Genomic DNA, 25,634 nt, shown 5'->3' with positions numbered 1-25,634 from the left:
CCGAAAAAACCTAAGAGTATGAATCCTTGCAGTTACGAAAGCTTCAAATCTCAAAGAAAATTTCGTATTTTAAAATCCTTTATATTAAGTTCACTTGCTTGCGCGCTTATGACCGTGCAAATCTTTCGGTCGTTTTTTAACCCACTTCCCGTGATCCAATCGAGCTGACATTTTGCACACAGACTCGTTGTGCGTGACAATTTATTTTCGTGAAAAAAAAATTCCAAAATTTTCCACTTTTTAGGAAAAAAACAATTATCAACATGAATAAAACAGAGGGGACGAAAGGGGAAAAACATATATTTTTTTATTGTGAGTTTATTTAAGAAGTCTGTACATAAGCCAGGTTTTCATCATGCTACATGTAGCCCCAGTGGCCTAATGGATAAGGCACTGGCCTCCTAAGCCAGGGATTGTGGGTTCGAGTCCCACCTGGGGTTGCTGAGAAAAAGCTGTTCATTTTGTAAAATCAAAATGCCAAGTTAACGAATCTGATAATGAAAAGCCAAAATGGCGCTGTGCCTATAGAAGAGAGTTTTAAAACAGTGTTCAGTTATACTCTTTGGTTCTTTCGGTAAAGTTACGTCGGTATAGTGTCCATCATCAGATGATGATGATGGATGCTTGTGTTGATGATAGACGCTTGTGTTGAGCCCGAAACGTCGTGATTTATTTTATTTTACACCTACGTGAATTTACCGAAAGAACCAAAGAGTATGGATTCCTGAAGTCACCAAAGCTTCTAATCAAGAAAGCTTTAAACATTCTAGATTTGAAGCTTTCGTGACTGCAAGGATTCATATTCTTAGGTTTTTTTCGGTAAATTCACGTAGGTAAAACATTAAAATTTATAAAAGTAAAATTTTACTTTTTTTTACTTTTATTAATTTTAATGTTTTACCTACGTGACTTTACCGAAAAAACCTAAGAATAAGAGTTTTAAACAGTGTACTTTGGTGACAATTATCAACATTGAGAATAAAAGGGGAAAATACATATCCATTTCTATTATTATTAAATCCTTTATATTAAGTTCGCTTGCTTACTTGCTTGCGCACTTACGACCGTGCAAATCTTTCGGTCGTTTTTTAACCCACTTCCCGTGATCCAATCGAGCTGATATTTTGCACACAGACTCGTTGTGCGTGACAATTTATTTTCGTGAAACATTTCTTCCAAAATTTTCCACTTTTTAGGAAAAAAAATTTTCACTAACACAATCGTATATTTTTCCTAAACACAGAAAATTATTCAAGAAAACAACAAAAAAGTACAATATAAACAATCATACAAAAACTGAAAACCTTATAATCCTTATATACGACTTTCCTTATATTTAATTTAAAATACCAATGTGATAAAAATTAAACTCTTACTCAAGAAAAACTGAAATGAATAATAAAATAAAACCGATGCCACGCATATAAAGGATTTATAGTGAAAAACTTTGTTTTACGGGTTAATTTTTTACCTTTTAACTTTTACCTTACCTTGCCGAGGCCTACGTGCAGTGAAACCCTGGATTGTGATTAACTTGGTCTCGAGTGTTTTGCAAGATAAGCAATTAAAACAAATATATTGATCAACCAGCGAGGTCTTGCAATAGGAGAAATTTCATTGTTAAAGTCGCACAAACAGATCCCAGTGAGCTCAGCGATGGCAGTGGTTCCGTTAGTGACAGTGAAAGTAGTCCTACACAATCACCATCCTTCTCCTCCACTCATCTCCTCTCTCTCATCTCCACGATTACATTTAATGGATACATTTGATTACTTTATATTACATTTAAATAAAAATTTTAAAAAAGGTACAGTATTTTGTAATGTCATCATGGGACCTCCTTTGCCCGTACCAAAATATACTAATAGGTTTTTTTCCCCTTTTTTTTTCTGGCAACAAAACTGACACCTTTTGCAAGGTTAATGTAAGCATGATTCCTTGCAAAAGGTGTCAGTTTTGTTGCCAAAAAAATGGGAAAAACCTATCAGTATTTTGTAACGAATAATTTTTGTATGAATTTTTTTTGGGTTGTGAAACGAATCGTCTAGAGTTTCCATTTTGTCTTATGGGGAAGTTCGCTTTGATATACGAGTGCTTTGGATTACGAGCACGTTTCAGGAACGAATTATGCTCGCAATCCAAGGTTTCACTGTACTAGTAATCCCTCGCCACTTCGCGGTTCAAGTTTCGCGGCCTCAGTGCATCGCGGATTTTTCAAACTGATTTAAAGGCCTCATTATACCTGTGCAGTAACACCATCATCATCATCATTCATCATCACATTCATCGAACTGCACAGGTCTGTCATCGTCGTCATTGTCATCGTCATTGTCGTCGTCGTCGTCATTACTGGAGTCAAGTCTCAAGATACTACTGTCATTGGTGAGTGTAGAACACCATAATACGTATCGTATGAGAGAGAGAGAGGGAATGTATAATATTAAGGTTTTATAATTAAATAGATTTAAGTAAAATCTATATATATATAAAATCGCGAATCTGTCTGTCTGTCTGTGTGTGTGTGTCGCCGGACCATACGCAGTTTCATTGGACGGCGGTTGCCCCTGGCAACGGGTAGCGACGCCATCGCCGCTTTCATTGGACAGCGGTTGCCCCTGGCAACGGGTAGCGACGCCTTCGCCGCGGGCTGCAGTTTCATTGGACGGCGGTTGCCCCTGGCAACGGGTAGCCACGCCTTCGCCGCTTTCATTGGACGGCGGTTGCCCCTGCCAACGGGTAGCGACGCCTTCGGCGCGGGGTGGACGCCATTTTTAATTCCCCTTTAAAATAGGCGCACGCATTAACACGCGACTCTGACGTAAATTCATCAAAGTTTCACGTCCTCTTCACTCCCCCCCCCACCACAATGTGTGCAATTACTATTATAGGGTCGGTACATTATAAAATTATAGCGATTAGACTGTATTATTGTAGCGCGGGGGGGGGGGAACGGCACCCGTACCCAGCCTCAGCCGGGTGCCAAAATCAGGCGAGGCCGGAGGCTCTGCAAGGTGCTAGGCCTCGACACCCACCACGCGACTCTGAGGTAAATTCATCAAAGTTACACGTCCTCTTCACTTTCCAGCCACCACAATGTGTGCAATTCCTATTATAGGCTCGGTAAATCATAAAATTATAGCGATTACACAGCATTATTGTATCACGGGGGATCGGCGCGCCTCACTAAAACCCTACAACGGATCGGCGCGCCTCACTAAAACCCTACAACGGATCGGCGCGCCTCACTAAAACCCTACAGCGGATCGGCGCGCCTCACACAAATCCTACAACGGAAGCGTAACGCATTGTAGTGTAGCGGTTAGCGCGCCACGCTACGAACCCGGCGACCCGAGTTCCATTCCCACTCACGGCCACCACCGGTGACGATTATTTGAACCGGACCTGGGCCTCCCCTAGGTCGACTCAGCCTCAAACGAGTAACTGGTGTGGTGTGTGAACATCGTCACTGGGGAGACAAAGGCGGCCGGGCGTGGTGAATCCAAGTTCCCGGGCGAAGCCGGGTAGTACAGCTAGTTGTATATAAAGCAATTGAGAGGAACAAGCTGTTGTACGTATGCCTCGGCGTGGCATCACACAAGGCGGGATGCTGCTGAATGCTTCTAGATGCTACCTACACGCCTCAGTGTTAGTTGAGCTTGTGTATGCATCTCACGTGTTATTGCGGGCTGTGCTTTACCCTATATTATATAGTATTTATTACAACGCAATTTTTCCACAACCCAGTGTTCTTTACGAACGCAACAACCGTGTTATAGGATAACGATTTCCTCCACAGGTGTGCCAACAGCACCGTACCACAAGCATTATTTATTCATTCACATGCCTCACTTGCCTGCACTGTCTGCTTGTCACAAAACCTTTGCAATGTTTCACTGCACGTGGCATAACAATCCAGGAGTGACTGTGAAAGCCTCGGTTTTGGCTCTAGTAGATGCCAAGTTGGCACATTTCTATGCGGTTGGACTGCTGCTTAGCGACAAAGCAGCAATCGAGCATTCTAACATGAAAATAATTACAAAATGTGTGCTGTCAAGTCAATGCCTTATTCCCTGTTCAGCCCGGCGAGATGTATTATACAGTAGTACTAATTCTGCGATATGTCTGGGCAACTGTCTGTGAAAAGGAAGTAAATTCAGTGGACCTTAACATGGTTTTTGGTGCTTTTGTTTAATCCTGAGCCAGGGGAGAGAACTATGGCAGAGACCAGTCTCTGTAGAATGGCCACTGTTTATTTCACTCAAAAATGGTACAAATTTTATTGACCCCCTTAGGGATGATGACTGCGATTGGTCAACGTCTAACTCAAATCAAATTAAAATAATACTCGGTTAACTCCAAGTTGGGTATTGGATTGTCGAGGATAACAGCACAGGATATGAATCTCGCTGGGCGGCGCAGTGTTTACAGAGCACTCAACTCACAATCAGAAGTTGCGAGTTCAAATTCACTTGGGAGTTGCAGTTTCACCGAGTTGGAGTTGGACTTGAGAAACATTTTCTGTTGCATTCATAATGACTACCACTTTTAAGCCGATACAGATTGTCTTATCGGGAGACTGGCCCCTGCCAATGAAATGTTACAATAAGAATAAAGTGTTCATGAAAGTGGATGGACTGGTCCCCACCAGGGGAGTGTAGATGTTCTATCACAGGCTCATGACTCTCGACGAAGATGACTACCATTCAATGCTTGTCGACAGCTTTTTCCCTTTTGTTACAATTCCTGAAAAAAATGTGCCAATGTCTCCACGGCCAATTCTTGTGACCGATTCTCGCCTTGACTTTGCGTGCGCAGCAATGCCGCGAGCCATGGACGTGACGAGCCGATCGAGCGGCGGCGGGGACCCCAACGCCCTGCCCGAGGGCGTGCTGCCTACACCGGCGCGCATGGTCTACGTGTCCGAGAAGCATCCACGCATCACCCTGGAGGCCATCAGCGTGCTCTGGCGACACCGCAAGTTCTGCGATGTCGTGCTGGTGGTTCGTGCTCGCACACGCACGTTGCCACGACCACCGTCACCAATACCATCATCACACACCGTCGCCACCACCAATAGCTTTGTCACAAGCGCTACGAATGTCAACGTCACAAGCACCAGCGGGTTGTCGCAATCCCCAATACTACCTTCACAAGATTATATTCTCTTCCCGAATCTCTATAACATCATCACCTACACAACGGCCACAATTTGAACCACCACCAGCTTTAGCAACACAATATAGCTCTCGTAGCGAGTTGATGGCTTCACCCTGCTCTGCAGTGAATACAATCTCGTCATTGCCCCGTGCTCTTGAATGGAGGAATTTATAGTTGCATGAAATGAGGGATGTTGACATGATTCCATGGTATATTTGAGATTAGTAATATGGAAAAAATATGTAAGAATGTGTCTAATAAACACAGAGGATGGTGACCGACTGAAATTCGGCACAAACCGAATCAAGATTTTGCTCATGAGAGTTCCCAAAAGTTACAGCCTTGAGATGTATTAGTTTTATTCATAGGGGTCAGCTACAAGGTCCAAATACCTTTAAGTCTCATGCTAAATACTTCAAAATATATGATCTCCGATCAATGAATGAAGTAATTGGCTTCTTGTGAAGCATTATGCTGTAGTCAATAAAAAGCGGACAAAGCCTGCGTCTCTATTAGCACTGTATATATTTATATATAAGATGGTAAACTTGCACCTTCCACCTTTTCATATTGTTTATAATCTTACAAAAGCAATGGCATCCTCGCCTCCCACAGACCCACCTCCCAGTAGAGGAGGCGCAGTGAGGGTATCGCACATTCACGCCCCACCAACCCGTGTCTGTCTTTGGCAGGTGGGCAGCCGCAAGATCTACGCGCACCGCGTGGTGCTGGCGGCGTGCTCCCCCTACTTCCACGCCATGTTCACGGGCGAGCTGGCCGAGTCACGGCAGGATGAGGTGTCCATCCGTGACGTCGACGAGACGGCCATGGAGCTGCTCGTTAACTTTGCCTACACGGCACAGGTGATGCCACCAGCCGTGCACGCAGTGTTGCTGCTCTAGCAGGCTGGGCCAGTAATGGACTCTCATCCACTTTAGGAGAGCGAAAGACGTGAACCTTCGTGTTGAGTGTTTAAGGCAGTTGTGTATGACCACATCAGCCAGGATGCGACTGATCTTATAGGATGTCAAAAGCAAAGCAGGGTTGTTGAGCCTGGATAGTGCTTGGATACACAGGGGATGGTGGAGGAGCTGCGGGGTTTAGGTGGAGGGGTAGAGTGCGAGGAGTATAATACAGGAATCCCACGCGATGCGTTACGGGGAAATGCTACTTTACTCAAAATGACTTAAAGTGAACTATCATTTTCTACAGACATAACGTTAAAACCAGGGTTTGCGTTCCTAGCCAAGATAAAAAATAATAATTACTGTCATAAAGTGTACCAAAATGCGTATGATTGTAAGCTGACATTAATTTTAACTAATAATAAATGCTAATAATTAGAATTTACCAGAGATAGTTGAAAAGCTTTCTCATCGAGGTCTCTTGTGGCGAGCGGCGGTGTGATGCAGACGAAGGGGCAGGACCAGCTGCCTCTTCTTCTTCTGCTGCTGCTGCTGCTGCTGCCACAGCTCTGCTCACCAGAGGAAGCTGTCTCTCTTCTTAGGCTCTTCCCCAGACCTTCTGGCCTGATGGCAGAACATTTAAAAAAGCATCTGTCAAAAGATATATGCACAGAATTGTCTTATTCTGCTGGTACAGCTTGTAGCTGTGACTGCTACTAGTTACTATCCTGTTAACTGCACAGCTACGTTTTCGGTTTGAATCATCCTCACTGAAGATGTCCATTGCTGCTTCCAAATGAATAAAGGGCCCTGATAAGTTTTTAACATTCGTGGTGGTGGTGGTATAATTTTATTGGCCTCTTCCTGGGCTTGTTGTTCAAGCTGTATCAGATCCTCATTTGACATTTGACAGGTCCTCACCACGGGACTCAACTCCACCATGACCGACTCCTCCACATTGTCGAGTCCAGCTTCCGCCGCGTGGCGGAGGGATGTTCTGTGCTGCGCGCTATGCGTGTATCGTGTGGTATAACACCGCATCATCGTTAGTTTGCACAAGTTAAAAAATGTAGCCATTTTTGATTTCGCATTTTGGGGAAGATTACACTCATAAGGAATTATATTCCCAAATTATTCGACAACGAATTTGCAAAACAATGCATAATGCAGCAACGTATAGCGGGGGATTCCTGTATTATATGGTACACGACGCATAGTATACAGTAAGTGCATTGTATTTGGTGGTTTATTAGTTACACCCACTACACGCACGAGTATATGTAGTTTAATAAATATACAGTAAAAGGTGTTTTTTACGTTGGGTTTAATTGACTTAAAGCTTTCGTGACTGCAGGAACACACATTCTGTGGGTCTTTCGGTAAAGCCACGGAGATAGAAAAATAATAAAAATATCACGACGTTTCGATCGCAACACAAGCAATTGTCTTCAGGTGAGAGAGCGCTCTATCAGAGCCGTATCAGAGCTCTCTCTCTCACCTGGAGAGAGAGAGAGAGCTCTACCAGAGCCGTATCAGAGCTCTCTCTCTCTCTCTCCTGAAGAGAGAGAGAGCTCTATCAGAGCTGTATCAGAGCTCTCTCTCACCTGAAGAGAGAGAGCGCTCTACCAGAGCTGTATCAGAGCTTTCTCTCTCACCTGAAGAGAGAGAGGGCTCTATCAGAGCTGTATCAGAGCTCTCTCTCTCACCTGGAGAGAGAGAGCTCTATCAGAGCTGTATCAGAGCTCTCTCTCTCTCCTGAAGAGAGAGAGAGCTCTATCAGAGCCGTATCAGAGCTCTCTCACCTGAAGAGAGAGAGAGAGCTCTATCAGAGCCGTATCAGAGCTCTCTCACCTGAAGAGAGAGAGGGCTCTATCAGAGCTGTATCAGAGCTCTCTCTCTCACCTGGAGAGAGAGAGCTCTATCAGAGCTGTATCAGAGCTCTCTCACCTGAAGAGAGAGAGAGAGCTCTATCAGAGCCGTATCAGAGCTCTCTCACCTGAAGACGATTGCTTTTGTTGCGATCGAAACGTCGTGATATTTTTATTATTTTTCTATCTACGTGGCTTCACCGAAAGACCCATAGAATATGGGTTTAATTGGTTTTGCAGATGTTCGGCAGTGCATAATACATTTTACATGACATACAGTAAGGTTATGTAATCTGCTGTCCATTTAAAATGTTATATATACTTGGCAATAATGAGTTCAGACACTGCATCTCTTGCAAGGGAGACCCTGGAAATTTTGATTTCCAGTACATGACGAAATATTGTATTATGTTTAATTTCTTTCACACCATATGTAGCCAACCGTGCTAATCAAAAGTGTATATTCATTACAGCAGCATGCCATCACAGCTGGAAATGACATTTGTTTGGGGCTTACTTTGACTTGGCTAAGCCACACTGTGCTTAGAGAGCGTGACTCCCAATAACAAGTTTGTGAGTTCATATCCCTGTTGGAATTCTATTCGGATTACCTTGCCGCTGGGACTTATTCAATGAGTGCCACTTTGTGTAAAGTCGGCAGTTGTTTGGCTCACCCCTGAACCACAGGACAGCAGAATTTCTACAACAAACTAAGTTCCGTTAAACGAGATGAGAATCTCACCATTCTTGCATTTGAGCAGAACACCGCTTGCTTCTCATGCAGTCTGCGCTGCTGCGATCCACAGATCACGGTGGAGGAGTGCAACGTGCAGGCCCTGCTGCCGGCCGCCTGCCTGCTGCAGCTCGCCGAGATACAGGACACCTGCTGCGAGTTCCTGAAGCGGCAGCTCGACCCCTCCAACTGCCTGGGAATCCGGGCCTTCGCCGATACGCACGCGTGCCGAGACCTGCAGCGCACCGCCGACAAGTTCACGCAGCACAACTTCCAGCAGGTGGCCCTCTGCAGACACATAAGCCAGAGCACGCAGCCAGAGCACGCAGCCACAGCACACAGCCACAGCACACAGCCACAGCACACAGCACACAGCCACAGCACACAGCCACAGCACGCAGCCAGAGCACACAGCCAGGCCACCAAGTCAATGCAGATTCACTCTCACAGCGCATGTTTGGGCCAATTGTACTTTCGGGTGTCGTGTCACGAGGCCAAGTGTTTGTTGGTTTCTCTCGCAGAGCAGTGCTGCAAGCTCCCATGTTCGAGGACAGCCCACAGAGGCGGGATATCACACAGCTACTTTTGTGGCTTACGATCTGCACCATAAAAAACTGCATTTTTACAACTCACTACACACAGCAGAACTAAGTGTAACGTTATAGATTTGAAGTTTTCGTGACTGCAAGGATCCATACTTTTTGGCTTTTTCGGTAAAGTCAGGTAGGTATAAAATAAAATAAATTAAAATGAAAACTAAATTAAATCACGACGTTTCGGGCGCAACACAAGCGTCCGTCTTCAGGTACCTGATTTAATTTAGTTGTTTTCATTTTAATTTATTTTATTTTTTACCTACGTGACTTTACCGGAAAAAAAAGTAGAAATATAACGTCGTTGGGTTTTTGTGTGTGTAGTCATTGGTGACTGGGCTGAGACCATCAAATCACTGCACATTAAAACCCATTTTAATCACAGGCCTTAATTCAAAAGCCAGCATCTAAACGGTGCCACCTCAGTGCTCTTATCATCTGAGCCACATTAAAGGAAAATGCAAGCCAAAAGAGAGTTGTGTTTTTGTAAGTACCTAGCCTGTGTAGCCTGGGCAGTCCAACGCATCTTTGGTTATGATAGAGCTTTTAAAATTGACTTTCAGACGTGCTGCCAAAAAGCTCTAGTGATATCATTGCAGCACATTAATGTAACTGCATTGACTTGCTGCAATTATATCGCTAGTTCACGAGAGTACAAGACTTGAAGTAACTTTCAAGTATTTTGCTTGTGCGTAATTAAGTTTCAGACTCATCTCGGACAACCTGGAACACAGAGCCTAGGTGTGTGTCCACATCATGGGACCTCCTTTGCTAGTACCAAAATATGATAATAGGTTTTTCCACTTTTTTTCTGGCACCAAAACAGGTGTTAAGATGTTAAAACACCAAACTGAAACCTTTTAAGAGGAATCATGTCTGCATTAACCACAATGCTTGTGGTCAGAATGCAAACCAAAAATATTCTGATAATATATGCATTGTCCTTGAAACTGATTGGTCCACACCAGAGACAGCTTTCTTTTGAGCCTCGTCTCAAACGGTGTTAGACCAGAGGACGTCTTTTTGACCAGAGGACAATGCATGTGTTATCAGAGTTAGTTTTTTGTTTGCATTCTGACCACAAGCATTGTGGTTAATGCAGACATGATTCCTTGTGAAAGGTTTCAGTTTGGTATTTTAACATCTTAACACCTGTTATTGGTTCTTTCGGTAAAGTCACGTACATGATGATTGCTTGTGTTGCAATCGAAACGTCGTGATAATTTTATTATTTTATTTTTGATATTTTATTATTTCCCTTCTACGTGACTTTACCAAAAGAACCAATAATATGAATCCCTGCAGTCACGAAAGCTTTGAATCGAAATCTTAACACCTGTTTTGTTGCGAGAAAAAAGGGGAAAAATCTATTATCATAGAAGTGTGTCTATAAGAGGCTCTCTTTTATTTGGCTGTGGATTCCTTTAAAAATATATTTCTGCCACTTTCATTGTGACGTGCAAAAGAGATTGCCGTTCACTTTCATTGTATTGGTAGCTAATTGTGTGGGTGTTAATTTTGTATGTTTGTAGTTATGCTTACGTGCGCAGTTGAGGGTACTTATAATGCAATTATGTGTGTGTTGCGAGTAGCGTGTGTGTGGCTATCAAGGCACGATACTAATCTCCACAAAGGGTAATGAATCCACCAAGAATTTAAGTTTTCTGTGCAATAAACAATTTCAACTCGCAATGTGCCGCACGGTATCCGCTCACTCTCGAAGACAGGAGAGAGCATGACTCGGAGGTGTGAGGAGGAACTAAAGACAAACAGGAAGGCAGCAGCCAGGTGGTGAGCTGGCGTGTACAATGTCTGTGGTCCTCTATATATGAGGTGCTTTTAGCCAATTAATGTTGCCGATATATGTGAGAGGAAACCGGAGCACCTGGAGAAAGCCTACACGTGCGAGGCGACAATACTATCCCATACAGAGGGAACGGATCGAGTCCACATTTTTGCTTTACCGCTTTATCCTGGCGGTAAAGCCATGGGAATGAAGTTGTTGTGACATTTGTGTGATCTGCCACCCCTCGACTCCACGGCGCTGGATTCCAGTCGTGTACCACCACCACCCAGCCATCAAGAGGTGCTCCATATTAACACTGTGCTCAGTAATCCAGGCTGACATGAAGCGGGGCATCTGTTGCTTTCGCAGGTAATGGAGAGTGAAGAGTTCATGCTGCTTCCTGCCAACCAGCTCATCGACATCATATCCACCGATGAGCTAAACGTGCGCAGCGAGGAGCAGGTGTACAGCGCCGTCATCGCCTGGGTCAAATACAACATCCAGGAGCGCCGGCCACAGCTACCCCAGGTGCCTGCCTGTGTGCGCGCTTGCGTAACCGCTGATCGGCGGTTGTGTCCTTCCTAGGCCTCCGCTAGGTACGTGGACGCCCCTAATGTCAAGCCACTGCAGGTTGAGAGCCTCCCCATGCTGTGTATTTCGTGGAGGTTACACGACCAGATTTTGCCACGCTCGTCAGTACGGGTTAGTTCAGGTGGAGGCGAGATATTTGACCATCATTAGACCTCCTTGGCCAGTGCCAAGATATAATAATAGGGTTTTTCCATTTTTTTCTGGCAACAAAACTGAAACCTTTTTTACAAGGAATCATGTCTGCATTAACCACAATACTTGTGGTCAGAATGCAAACAAAACACACTGATAATGTATGCATTGTCCTTGAAACTGATTGGTCCACACCAGAGACGGCTTTCTTTTGAGCCTCGCCTCAATTGGTGAGTGTTGCCAGAAAAAAGGGGAAAATCCTATTATTAGATGTGTTACCAGTTTAGCACAACAGTTGATCTTGCTGCACTGCCATCTGCTGGTATCATAGCACATTATCACCCGATAACAATCTGTTCTACGTAGCTTGGTCGTCCCTCAATCAATCAAATAATCACTTCTTCCTGAAACTAAATTTGATGCTTTTATTGTGAGCGTAAGAACCTGTTTTGAAATCAATTATTTAGTTCATCCCCACCTAGTAGAGCGGGGAGCTTATGCTTGACAACATAAAAGCACATAAAGCACACACAGTAGAGGTAACTATATCGCTCCTCTTGCTGATCGTAATAGGATACAGTGGCTGCACGACGACAAAACTGCCCCCCTCGCGTATGAATGCACAACTTCCACCACTGGCTTAGGGCCGCCCACATTGATGAGCACCAGCCAAATCTCGTGTGTGCTTTAATAGTGTCATTAACCAGGTGACATCTTCTGTAGCCCCCACCCCCCGCCCGCTCCCAGCGCCAGCATTGTGTCTCACCAGCCGTGTCTCAACAGAAGTCCCCCCCCCTACTCCACAATCCCTGCCCCCTGCATCTCTCCTCCCTCTTTACCTTATATAATCACTTGTCACAAACAGCTGTCTTTGCCCACTACAGTAATGTTTGTTTCTTACTGTGGTTGTCCCACCTGATGACGGAAGCTTGTGTTGCTTCCGAAACGTGGTGATTTAATTTGGTTATTTCTATTTTTTATTTTTATTCTTACATTTTATTTTAATGTTTCACCTACGTAACTTTACCGAAAGAACCAATGAGTATAGTGGCAACAGTGTGTGACTATTAGTCTTGTTGAAAATGTATTACAGTCTAGATAGCAGTGGAATAGTATTCTGAAAACGCACTGACGCAATCGCATCATCTCAGCCCGAATTCCTTGCCACACACACGGGGCGCATGGTTCTTGATTATATCCCCTCTCCTCTAGGTTAACTCGACCTAAAATGAGTATCCAGTGTTTGTGTTATCACTACTTGGGTAGCAAAGGTGTATGTGTGATGCCAAACAAAAAAGCTCCGCACATGTGTCTAAGCAGCCGGTTTGTCTATAGGAAGGCCTGTGTCTTGTTTGTGTATGGGTGTATCAATCTGGACAAAGTCCCGTCTGTGGATCTCTCTCGCAGGCAATGATTCAATCCAATTAAACCATACAATGTATATCTGTATAGCATCTAAATGCAGCTGCATCTCAAGATGCCGTACTTTTGCTATTGCCGTATAAGGTTAAGCGAGGGATCTTCTTCTCCGTGTGTGTGTGCGTTAGTGTAACAGGTTATCACGCTAGGCCTCCCCTAGGTCGACTCGGCCTCAAACGAGTACCTGGTGCGGTTTGTAAACATCACCACTGCGGAGGCAAAGGTGCCGGGTGTCGTGTTGGCCACCCACCCCCTTGTGTGTCGTGCCGGTCTTCATAGGGGCTCGCGAACAGCACTTGCTCAATGAAAAATAAGAATAGGTTCTACCCTTTCTGGCAATAAAACAGGAGGTGTTAGGATGTTCAAACACCAAATACTGGTAAAGAAGGTCCCATGATAGCACTTGCTCTAACAGTCTGTTAAAGGCTATACGGGGGATCTGTGTCTTTGTGTAGGTGCTGCAACACGTCCGTCTGCCCCTGCTCACACCCAAGTTCCTGGTGGGCACAGTGGGGACGGACCTTCTGGTGAAGAGTGATGAGGCATGCAGGTAGCCGGCCACGCTGTCACGAGTGGTGGTGCGTGTTTTCCGTGAAACCCACAGGAGGCTGCCATGCCAATTTCCGCGTCGTCGGCTGAACAGGATTCGCAGAAAATCACGAATGTTGGGATACATTTTACATGAACATCAAAACCTTCACCTTGGCAGGAAGGTGATGTATTGTTTCCGTGGTCACTGCCGTGACTTCTTTTGTGACATTTTCCGCAAGTCAGAATCTTTGATCAAGTGAGCAATGGGGCTTGAGCTCACCTCGTTTGAAGGCAGAGCCAGTAGTCGGGATATCACATTCGGAATCAGAATCTTTATTTAGACTGGAGGAATCCGATGAGCTTTGACGCTCTTTTTAACAGACGTCCAGTTTGGGCCGGTCTATTGTACACGCCAGTCTCTACATCGGATCACCACTGTGGACATGCCACAAACGGTACGTGCTATATCCATGGTGGAGGAAAGATAGGCTGAGTGGACCCCGGAATTTGATGTAATACTTGAATATCCTTTAATTACACCTACACAATGGTACTACTCAAAATAACTAGGCGAGTCAGGAACGCAGATGCGTAAATTTGATACTCCTGCGAACATGTACACTCACAATGATACCTTTAATTACATATAATCACAGGTTTGTTTTCCTGCTACTGACAAGAAGGATCTACGTTTTTTGACCAAAGAAGGCAAGCGAGCTTGAACGATGAAATGAAAAAAATAACTTATAATTTCAACAAAAATCAACTACACATTCCACCCACTTCTATTAACAGGACCCTGCGGGGTGGGCTGGTAGGAATAATACTAATACCGGTACAGGGATATCGACCGGGTATAGAGGAGTTAAAAAGAAAATGATTTGTGCATGGGGGGTGAGCGATGACGTACACACCCCCCTCCCCACTGACTCGCGCGCCCACAGAGCAAGGATTGCAACAGGCGATGTCATTGGCTGCGCCGGATGCGACGGCCATCTTGTTTAGTTCATTTAGTTCACGGATCGCAGGGGGAGCGGGCGGCCATCTTGTCGGACAGACGGACGGCCTCGCGAAGCCTGTCGCAGTAGGCCTCGCGAAGCCTCCTGCACTAGGCCTCGCGAAGCCTCCTGCAGTAGACCTCGCGAAGCGTTCTGCACTAGGCCTCGCGAAGCCTTCTCTGCAGTAGGCCTCGCGAAGCCTTCCCTGCAGTAGGCCTCGCGATGCCTTCTCTGCAGTAGGCCTCGCGAAGCCTGGTGCACTAGGCCTCGCGAAGCCTTCTCTGCAGTAGACTTAGCGAAGCCTTCTGCACTAGACCTCGCGAAGCCTCTGCAGTAGGCCTCGCGAAGCCGCGCTTTTCGTGCACAAATAAGGCGATTAAATGTATCTCGTCTCTGTGTTAATAAGCCTGCCGCACTAGGCCTCGCGAAGCCTGCCGCACTAGGCCTCGCGCCGTGCTTTTTATGCACAATTAAGGCGATTAAATGTATCTCGTCTCTGTGTTAATAAATGTTTCTTGTCTCTGTGTTAAAAAAACGTGCTGCGTTTCAGTAAAGTAATTATTTTTTAAAAACGTGCTGCGTTTCAGTAAAGTAATTTTGAAGCGAAGTTTAAAGTTTCGCCGTGAGGCGCCGGAAGCGACGGCCATCTTGTTTAGCTTTAAATGTAAATGTTGCTATTTAAAAACATCAGGGAATGTAACATTGTAATTAAAAGCTATCTGAGGGAATTATAAGGGAATGTTACACTTGTTTAGCCAGGATAGCGTCACTGAGTCTAAAGGTTTTTGTAGGGTCATGCCAAGTGTTTGCAGTAGGGGGCGATGTTGATACACGGACGGACGGACGGATGGACACATTCATCTATTGGTGGTCTGGTCCACTTCGTTCCTACCAGTATAATTCTGGGCTATCCATTCCCCCAGCTTGCATAGACCAGTGTGAGGCATGACTACAGACTTCTTCGGGTCATACTCTTCTTAGTCGCAGCTCAGCCCTGGCTTCACATGGCGGCTCAGTTCAGGCGTGTGCTGCCGAGTTGCTTCCAGAGACGCATTAGCGGCTCGTCATCCATGGCTTGGCGCAGGAGGAAATCTTGAGCATGGCTGGGATCGTGCTCATAGGCCAGCTAAAATTAAGCATATGAATTTGAGCCATGGCCTACTTGAACCAGAGCCTAGTCTGGGCTGAGCCTTGACTAGCAATATGGGACTTTTACAGTGTTAATTATGGCTCCGTTTGACATTAGAAGATTGTGGTGACCCACACGAATCATAACAAAGGTATAGGAATCCCCCACGATTAGTTTCCGCATTGTGCATTGTTTTGCATATACGTTTCTGATTAATACTCTTATATAAGCACGCAACTTTATCTGTGATGAACGCTGCACTTTTCATCGTTTTCATGCAGGGGGCACTGAAAACCTACGTGCCCCCTGCATGAACGACTGAGGCGCAGGGACAGACGTTCGATTACATTGGAATCGATCTGCAGACGGTGGTCTTCTCGCACGGCCAGCAGCTCTATATCGCCTTAACTCGATCCCTCAACCCCAACCAGGTGAAAGTCCGCATCGAACCGAACCCCCAGCAAGGCCATCTACTTAACGGCGAGAGAAAATTCACACGAAATGTCGTTTTCAATGAAGTCTTCCAGATGTAAAATGATATAAGCTTTTCATGAAGAAATAAAATTATCTAATTCTAAACAATTCAAAGATGTTTAATTTAAAAACTTCAAAACGGAGCATCGGGTGCTTGCGTGAATGCGTCGTTCGTGTTAAAAAATATTGTGACTTTCCTGGCCGAAGGCCGTAAATGGTTGTGAGGTGCGCCACAGGCGCCCCAGACAAGCCCAAGTGTCATGTTTGTCTTGTGCTTTCTGGAAAAAAAATGCATATTAGTTATTGCGCAATTGCCTTCCTTGTTTAATAATTGTGCAAATTTTCTTTGCACGATTTTTAAAATGAATGTATATGCATAACACGAATGCACGAGGGAGAAAGCGGACTTTTGCGATGTAATACCGAACTGTACACGCATAGCACGTACCACCAGAACTGTACACGCATAGCACGTACCACCAGGAATCGCCAAGAGGCCTCGATCAGCAAGCTCTTAAACCATCTCTGGTATTACGTTTTTTGTATTATTTGTATTCTTATTTAAAGCGTATGTTCACTTATAATCATATGCTTTTTTGTACACTTCATGACATTTAGTCGCGCATTTTCGAGAAATGTCGGCTAGCAACGCAACCCCTGATTTTAACATTATGTTTATGGGAACTTAGAGCTCGCTTTAAGTACTTTTGAGTTAAGTAGCATTTCCCAGGAACGCATCCCTTATGTATCGCGGGGGATTCTTGTATTATGCTTCTCCCCCTCCACCATCCCCCGTTTTTTTATGCTGTGCGCTCGCTGCGTGCATTAATGTTTTGTTGTTTTTCTCTGCTCGTCGCTCAAGAGACCTCGTGGATGAAGCCAAGAACTATTTGCTTCTGCCTCAAGAAAGACCACTCATGCAGGGCCTCCGCACGAAACCCCGCAAGCCCATCCGCTGTGGGGAAGTGCTCTTCGCAGGTGAGCTGTGATGGGATGTGCGCAGGTGCGGGAGGTCGTGGGTTCGATCCCGACCATGATGCCTGCTGTATATTCAGAGTTTGCATGTGTCTCTCCCCCCGTGGTGGCATCGATTTTTCTTCAGGTCCTCCAGTTTTTCCCCTGCACATGTGTTTGGAATATTTGGCTGCTATAAATTTCCACATGATTAGCCACTTTGAGCTATAATTTGTGGCCAGGTCGCTTCTGAAAAAGACCTATACAGCTTCGTGGGCCTTAGCAGGTAAAATTTTAATTGTTTGTTTAGTTTAATAGGTGTTTACTAACAGAAATGACCTCAACGATCTGTTAAGGCTACAAGGGGATCTTTTCTCCCTGTCCATCACCGTGCAGTGGGTGGCTGGTGCAGCGGCGACGCCATCTCCAGCGTGGAGCGCTACGACCCGCAGACCAACGAGTGGCGCATGGTGGCCTCCATGAGTAAGCGGCGCTGCAGCGTGGGGGTGGCCGTGCTCGATGACCTCCTCTATGCCGTGGGCGGTTACGATGGATCCTCCTACCTCAACAGTGTGGAGCGGTGCGTGCGAACGAGCGAGTCGGCGGGGCGATTGAGGGACGTATGAGCGAGTGCCTCTGTGGGGAGCGGTGGCGGTTAGCGGGCCGCGCTACGAACCCGGTGACCTGAGTTCGTTTCCCGCTCACGGCCAACACCAGTGATGATTATCTGGACCGGTTCTGGGCGTCCCCTAGGTATACTCAGGCTCAAATGAGTATGTTGTGTGTAAACATCGCCACTCGGTAGACAAAGGCGGCCAGGCGTGGTGCTGGCCACCCACCCCCTTGTGTGCCGTGCCGACCTTCATAGGTACTCGCTAGGAGCGCTTGCCCCAACAGTCTGTTAAGGCCATACTGGGGATCTTTGGTGGATGAGTGAGTGCTTGAGGGATGTACGTGCGAGTGCCATGGTGAGTGGTGTATGATCGCAAGGCGTGGACCCCTCAGGGCGTGGAGGTATCCATGAGATGCCGGCAGGCGATCTTATCCTGCGAACGCAGTCACGCTGAGTAAAGGTTGCTTCACGAGTTTGTGAGTAGCTGAGTGCTGCTGCGTGCGAGTGAGTGCTGCTGTGAATGAGTGGATGGTGTATGATTGACAGTGTACTGCTGTGTGAGTGCTGCTTTACTTATGAGTGATTGTGTGCTGCTGTGTATGTGAAGGCTGACCCACAGCACTCGTGTACAGACCTGAAATAGTGAACTGCTGCTTTTGATTGTGATGTTTGCTCAAGTTTTGCCATTGGTCTACATGTGCGATGCACATCAAACACAGACTTGGCCACGAGCATGCATCATACATCTATTCCACACACCTCCACCTGCTCCTCTTCTTACCTGAGCTTGCACTTGTGCATACTAATCCATGCATGCACATGTGCACGGGCATTTCCACAATTTCGACGATTCCGGACGTACATTTCAGACACTATAAAGATGCGGATAATTATTAATATAAATCATTCAGTGGCTTTTCACTTGGCCGTAAGTTAACAAAAGGATTTTAAACTGTATTCTATGTGAAACTGGAAGCCAGTGCAGGGAAGAAGAAGAAGAAGGGGTTCTGGTTAACACCCCAGCAGCCGCATTCTGAACAAGCTGCAAATAGACCATCACCTTCTTAGCCACGCCAGCGAGTAAGACGAGCTGTCGCCTATACGAGATGAGATGGAGGCTCGGAGCAGATTCTCTGCTTCTGAAGCAGAAATAAGGGATCGGATACGGGAGATATTCTGAAGATGGAAAAACGAAGTCTTTGTGATCTTTTTATACTGATGTTCTTATAATACTGATGGCTTAATGAAGTATTATTTTTATTTAGGAAATAATGTTTACCACCTGTTTTATTATATTAGCGCTATTACCAGTACCCCAATAAGGCCCTCGTATATTGCTTGGATGAAATAAGTATATACAATGGTATAATGACCCCTATTAGCGCCGAGTTCGTTTGCGCTCACTTCTCGAGGAACGCATCTTGAGTGCTAAGCAAATGCTGCCTGTCCATGCATTTAGCTGCACGTGTGTCAAACCGTTAACTTATTTAATAAATATGCATTTTGTCCCGATAAATATATGTAACTAGCTTCAATACGAGGCCCCATATGCATGGTCAGGATGATATTTGTTTATTTAGTTAGTAAAAAAGATTAAAGTTCAGCCCTGCAGTCGCTTGCGAATGTGACCGCTGGTACAAGGGCCTCGCCAAGAGGGTGCGGCGCTAGAAGAGCCCCCCTCTCTGAATTCGGGTAATTAGGGGGTTGGTAGTCTTCCCCTGCTGGTGAGACGTCTTGGAATCGGTGGGCCGAACACCCACGCTGTTTTCCGTCCCGCACGCGACTTGCCGATCGACTTTACCCGGTGAAACCTGACGGTGTACTCGTCTAATCGGTGGAGCTGCTCTCGCTCAGCTACGACCCCAAGACGAACCAGTGGAGCAGCGACGTGGCGCCCATCAGCACGTGCCGCTCCTGCGTCGGCGTGGCTGTGCTCGCCGGATTCCTGTACGCCGTCGGCGGGAAGGACGGAGTGAACTGCCTAAATATTGTCGAGAGGTGCGTACTCGTGCATGCGTGCGCATGCGTGTGTTTGTGGAGCGGTTCACGCGCCCGCTGCGTTAAGATCCCGGCGACCCGAGTACTATTCCCGAGATCGACAGAGACTCAAACGAGTAGCTGGAGAGATGTGTGAATATCACCACTCGGGAGACAAAGGCGGCCGAGTGTGGTGCCGGCCACCCACTCCCTCGTGTGCCGTGCAGACTTTCATAGGTGCTAACACTGGTCAACACACTTTTTCTGGCGTAAGGTATTCCAACGGTTTTAAGGTAATTTTGGGGTGCTGATTCCAAATCTGTTTTTGTCTATCACGTGAGGTTTTTGAGATATCAAATATTGCATTTTCAATCAAAACTGCAGAAGAAAAATATTAAATAAATGTGGATAGCTACATAAAATGATATATAAACACACTATCCTAAACATACAGCACCGTATTTTAACACTAAAGCAGTCACTGACTCGCAACAACTTGCAATCATAAGTAACAGAGTTGATTTCGGGTAAAATCAATGAAAATGGGGTTCGCCGATAGCATCAAATGAGATGTGAGAGAGAAAATCAGAGATCAGATTTGGAATCCGCACCCTGAAATTAGTCTAGAACAGCTGCAAAAGTCCAGGCCAGAATTTTTTTTTATTTTTGTTGACCAGTGTAATCGCTAACGGCACTTGCCCCAACAGTCTGATGAGACTATATGGGGCAGATGTTTGTGTGCGTTGATCTGATCTCCCCCTGTGCGTGTGTAAATCTCTGTATGTGCACTCATCATTAGATATGACCCCAAGGAGAACAAGTGGAGCCGGGTAGCATCTATGAGCACGCGGAGACTCGGGATGGCTGTGGCTGTCCTCGGGGGACACCTGTATGCAGTCGGGGGCTTTGACGGGACATCGCCTCTCGACACTGGTCTCTCTCTCGTGCCCATCTGGCTCACACAGCCAATGCTGAGTGTTCCTGTGTGTGTGTGCATGCTGCATGTTGTGTGGGGAGCGGTAGCTTAGCGGTCGACTCGGCCTCAAATGAGTACCTGGTGTGGTGTATCAACATCGCCACTGGAGAGACAAAGGCGGCCGGGCGTGGCGCTGTCCACCCACCGCAGAGTAAAACCCACATGACCACGGAGGGAGAGATGTGAAAACTCCAAAATATACAGGCGTCAGGGTTGGGTTCGATTCCACGACCTCCTGTGTACCAGGCGAGGTAGTTAACATCTTGCCACCGTGGTGCCATAAGTGCACCTCCACTGGTAAATATAAATATGGAGTGAAAACATTTGACAAATGACAAATAGTTGGCCATTTCTGTAGGGTGTAGAATGTTCACCTTATGCCCAGGGACTGCCAATGGTGATGAGCACCACCCAATGCTCACTTGAGCATTGGCTATCCTCTGTGGCTTTTGGGTCAAGGTCAGTGCCGTGCCACAAACACCACGAAAGTTGGGCAAAAACTGAAAAAGCAAACATTTCACTGGTGAGATGGAGCATGGGGTTTGAATGGGGGGAGCACTTGCCCACCAAACACTGCCACATCTAGCCAATCAGCTACTAGCACGAGCCCCCCTTCCCACGAATCCTACCCCACTTCACCAGGGCCACATCTGGCTCTTTGCACGCTTTTTCAGTTGTTGGTGTTCATCGTTTCCTTTGGTGTCGCCCCATCCAAGAGCCCGTGAAGGTACATTACGCATGGCCGTGTGTGTGTGTGTGCAAACAGTGGAGCGATACAGCCCCGCCGATAACCGGTGGGCGCCGGTGCCGCCAATGGGCACTAGGCGCGAGTACCCGGGCTGCGCTGTTTACCAGGACTGCCTGTACGCGGTGGGTGGACGCGACGACACCACCGAGCTGAGCTCGGCGGAGCGCTACTGCCCCCGCGAAAACACGTGGAGCCCGATCGCCGCCATGAACACGCGTCGGAACGCAGTACGTTCCATCCATCTGTGCCGCCGAACGAACGTCGTGTCCCTCCGTCCTTCTGCTTGTCTGCCCCTCCACGAATACCTGGTGTGGTGTGTAAACATCACCACTAGGGAGACAAAGGCGGCCGGGCGTGGTGCTGGCCACCCACCCCCTTCGTGTGCTCTGTTGGCCTTTATAGCTGCTACCAGCATTTGCCCCAGAAGTCTATTTAGGCTATCGGGAATCGTTGTCTCTTGTCCATATATTCATCCATCCCTGTGTCCATGTGTCCCTCCCTCTGTCTCGCTATCCATACATTTGCCTTTCCGTCCAATTGCTCGTACGTTACAACAGAATAATGATTAATTCTTGTAGCAGATTCCAATAAATGTTTTTTAATGCACTTGTAGTATTAGCCACTGGCCACAGCCCTAGAAACATGAGCCTCTGTTTTCTTACAATCTTAAAAACTACAGCTTTGCACACAGTATGCTGTAGAGCACAGTTAACTTCCAGGCAAGCTGCCAATTTTAAATTGAGCAGCGCATAACACCTATATCCTTATACATTTATTATTGGTGCAAACACAACTTGGGACGTGTTCTTCACTCCGAGCTGCTGTATATCGAACATTCAGTGTCAAAGCAGCTAATGCTGCAGGTGTGTGCAACAATATTGCTGTGCTCAAAGGAGATTGTGGTGATGATAATGACGATGATGACGTTGGGTGCAGGTGGGCCTAGCCGTGGTGAATGGACAGCTCATGGCCGTCGGAGGGTTTCATAGAGCCACCTACCTCAAAACCATCGAGGTGTACGACGCAGAGGCCAACACGTGGAGGTAGGCTTGGCACAGGGGGCCTGCGTGGGTAGTTGGTAGTTCTGGTGGTGGTGGTGATCCTGGTGGTGTTGTTTCTGTAACGCTGGCTGTGGTGATGAGTATGGTGGTGCTAATGAGATCTGTTCTGATTCTCTTGTATGATTGTACATGTGTACATTGAGCTTCTTTCGCACCGTACATAGCCAATCGTGCTCATTGGAGGTGCGGCAGAAGGACAAGCTAAACATAAAAAGCAGTTCTAAAGAGATGAGTTTTCAATCTGGGTTTAAACGTGTATAACTCCAGTGGCTTCCTAATATCGGAAGAGCGTTCCAGACGGCAGCAGAAGCGCATCTGAAAGTGCGCGACGTGGTGACCACCGCCTTTGCTGGATGGCTATCGTGACGTTGCCTTTGGACAAATCACATGGAAAGTGCCCGATTTAATCCGATCTTGGAAGCTGAGCAAGTATGAGACTGGATAGTGCTTGAATGGGTGACTACTCTGCATAGTAGGTGATCACCCATTTGCAGTGGGCAGCAGAGGGCAGTGCAGCACAATCCCTTGTTGTACTGTATTATATGCTCCCATGTCTCTTCTACCTGCCGTCAACCCACACTGACCAACTCGGTGAAGTCTGGTAAAATGGCCCTTGTGCAGAGGCTTTCATCCAGCAGTGGATTTTACAAAAGGGCTGTACGTGAATAAGTGTGATCCTGAAGGCATTGATGATGTTGCTAAAGGTAGCGTTGCTCGTACGGGTGTTGATTATCGCGGGTGTTGTGATGACGGTGGTGCTAATCCTGGCGAGGTTAACGACAGCCTTGATGCTCACGGTGGTGATGCTGGTGTTGCGTTTCAGGTTGTGTGGAGCCATGAACTACCGCCACTTTGGATTAGGGGTTGGAGTGGTTAAAATGACGCAGTGTGAATCGCACATTTGGTAGCAGAAGACGCAGCGCGCTCCGTGTCCGCGTGCAGTCTACGTGCTCCGTTGAAACACGCACGAACACATGCGCACACAGGCACGCTTTTCTTTAATAAGTGCACATCGATACTTTTTGAAAGGGAGTCCAGGACCTATACTGGTGAAGTACCGTTGATGACGCTTGGACACCGTTGTAAGGCACACGTGTTTATTCGTACAAGTAGTCACACTGCGGACATACAATACTAGAGGGGTGTATCGGCCCCCTCACCCGGATAGCTGGGAATACTCTACTAGCTACCCCTGACACTACCTCCTGGTCCTCCACTAATGGGCTAGGGGAGGCTATCTGGCCCGACACTGGTCAGTCGGGCTACGGTACCCGGAGTCCCAGAGTACTAACTCTTGTTCACGGGACCACGCCACTGGCTCGGTCCTGCGCGGCCCTGACAAGGGCGGCGTCCCAGGGGAGTCCAGGGCTCTAGCTAGTCGATCTTCTGTCTTCCCTCCTTTTACTCTAAAAACTCCACCCCGAGCTCTCCGGCTCATCCCCATTTATACCCCCCGGAGGAGCACAACCCCCCGGGCAGCCCCCCAGGCCGCCCGGTGCGGACGTCGTTGCGGGCACCTCCCCGTGTACTCACGGAGCCCCGCCCACTGTGTTTGTTACCCGTGTGATCCTATGCATACAGCCCTACACATACAGCCCCTCTGTAACAGCCCTACATCACCCCCCCCCCCCTGTACAGCTCGCAGCCGTCCCGGCTGCAACAAATTCAATAAAGGTTTTATTAACCCCTTGACCTCCGCGTGTGCCTCAAAAAAACAATTTTTAACCATAACGTGACGAGAACAACAACAAGAACCAACAACCCCGAATGGAAAATAACCCGACGCACCCCCCCTGAATAAATACGAATTCCGTAAGAGCAACGTATATACAATTAGCAAGGAACCCCCAGCACACACACAACACAACACAATGTGGCAGGAGCACCCCACCGACGCAGCGCACAGCAACCATACACGTGAAAAATAAAAAATAAAAATTTTTCTTTTTAATGCTTCACAAGAGTCTGCGCATTTTTGCGCGCGTCCTTGCCGCAGGCCCGTCACATGGGGCAACCCCGGATGGCGGCCCATCCGGTGGCAGCTGTCCATTTTGAAGTGAGTCCGTGCTTGACGTCGCGAGACCCTCGGCATCCCCCGTAGGGGTGGTTGGGCGTGAGCCTGTCATTCCCGGTGCACCTGTGGGCGGGAGAGCCGGCAACACGTCAGGCGAGAGCAGCAGAGACGGACCCTTTGAGTCGGCCGACCCCCCACATGTTTGGCCACGCGTGTGTGGAGTGGGGCCTCGCACCGCAACGAATGGTTTCAGTCTCGAGGGGTGCACAAACCACCGGCGCTGCCCCCATTTGATGCGAACGCACTGAGGCCGCAAAACCTCGACCACCTCGACAGGGCCGCGCCACGGCCGCACCAGTTTAGAGGATGTCGCGAGTGGTACCTGGGGGCAGTGCAGCCATGCCCTGTCCCCCGGCTTCCACTGTAGCATGCGCGCGCGACCCAGTCTGAGGCGCTCATTTGCTTTCTGACGCCGGTCGGAATTTAGCATGGCAGCATCCCGTGCCTCAGTCAATTTTGCAAGGTTGAATTTAACATGGTCGACCAATTTAGTTTTACCCAGCGGCGCGGGGATCTGCAGCTGCGCCCGAACAGGTGGGTCAGGTTCGCAGCCATACATGAGGAAGAAGGGTGAAAATCCCGTCGCAGCATGGGGGGCCAATCTGTATGCTGCTAGGACCCCTTGAATTTGCAAGTCCCAATCGGTCTGTGAGTCCGAAACCTGCTGTGACAACATAGACGTGATGGTGCGATGCAGACGCTCGACCATCCCGTCAGTTTGCGGGTGATAGGGAGAGGTACGAATTTTTCTCGTTCCCAGGAGCTCACAGACCTGTTGGAGGAGTTTGCCGGAAAAATTTCTACCTTGGTCAGTCAGCAGCCGCTCCGGAGCACCTTTGTCCATGACATAACCTTGGACAAAGGCCTTCACGATGGCTGCTGCCGACTGGTTGGCCAGGGGCCAGGCCATAGGCC

The 25,634-nt window shown here is 47.3% G+C and overlaps 1 protein-coding gene and 1 non-coding gene across 2 annotated transcripts; both read left to right on the top strand.

The window, feature by feature from the left end:
* Positions 1-367: 367 nt before the first annotated feature.
* On the top strand, positions 368-440 carry TRNAR-CCU (transfer RNA arginine (anticodon CCU)). Its single transcript has one exon. It is a non-coding gene; the product is annotated as a tRNA-Arg (tRNA).
* Positions 441-4,817: 4,377 nt separating this feature from the next.
* Positions 4,818-23,553, top strand: LOC133362393 (kelch-like protein 20). The gene is made up of 12 exons (XM_061581335.1): positions 4,818-5,000; positions 5,850-6,020; positions 8,737-8,943; positions 11,412-11,570; positions 13,640-13,734; positions 17,179-17,294; positions 17,667-17,850; positions 19,738-19,881; positions 20,660-20,793; positions 21,603-21,811; positions 22,521-22,627; positions 23,469-23,553. Exons 1-12 carry the CDS (start codon positions 4,818-4,820, stop codon positions 23,551-23,553), a joined length of 1,794 nt encoding a protein of 597 aa, XP_061437319.1.
* The last annotated feature ends 2,081 nt before the right edge of the window (positions 23,554-25,634 follow it).

This window comes from Lethenteron reissneri, unplaced genomic scaffold (genome assembly GCF_015708825.2).
Source record: "Lethenteron reissneri isolate LAM-NWPU_2019-01 unplaced genomic scaffold, ASM1570882v1 scaffold_1461, whole genome shotgun sequence".
Taxonomy (NCBI): Eukaryota; Metazoa; Chordata; class Hyperoartia; order Petromyzontiformes; family Petromyzontidae; genus Lethenteron; species Lethenteron reissneri.
This window is presented reverse-complemented; position numbering and strand designations above follow the sequence as displayed.

What these genes read in the sequence shown, in the direction of transcription:
- LOC133362393 (XM_061581335.1), top strand. Translation starts at nt 4,818, where the DNA reads ATGCCGCGAGCCATGGACGTGACGAGCCGATCGAGCGGCGGCGGGGAC. An exon ending in TCTGCGATGTCGTGCTGGTG is followed by an intron (nt 5,001 to 5,849) that starts GTTCGTGCTCGC and finishes TGTCTTTGGCAG; the next exon opens with GTGGGCAGCCGCAAGATCTA. An exon ending in GCCGGCCACAGCTACCCCAG is followed by an intron (nt 11,571 to 13,639) that starts GTGCCTGCCTGT and finishes GTCTTTGTGTAG; the next exon opens with GTGCTGCAACACGTCCGTCT.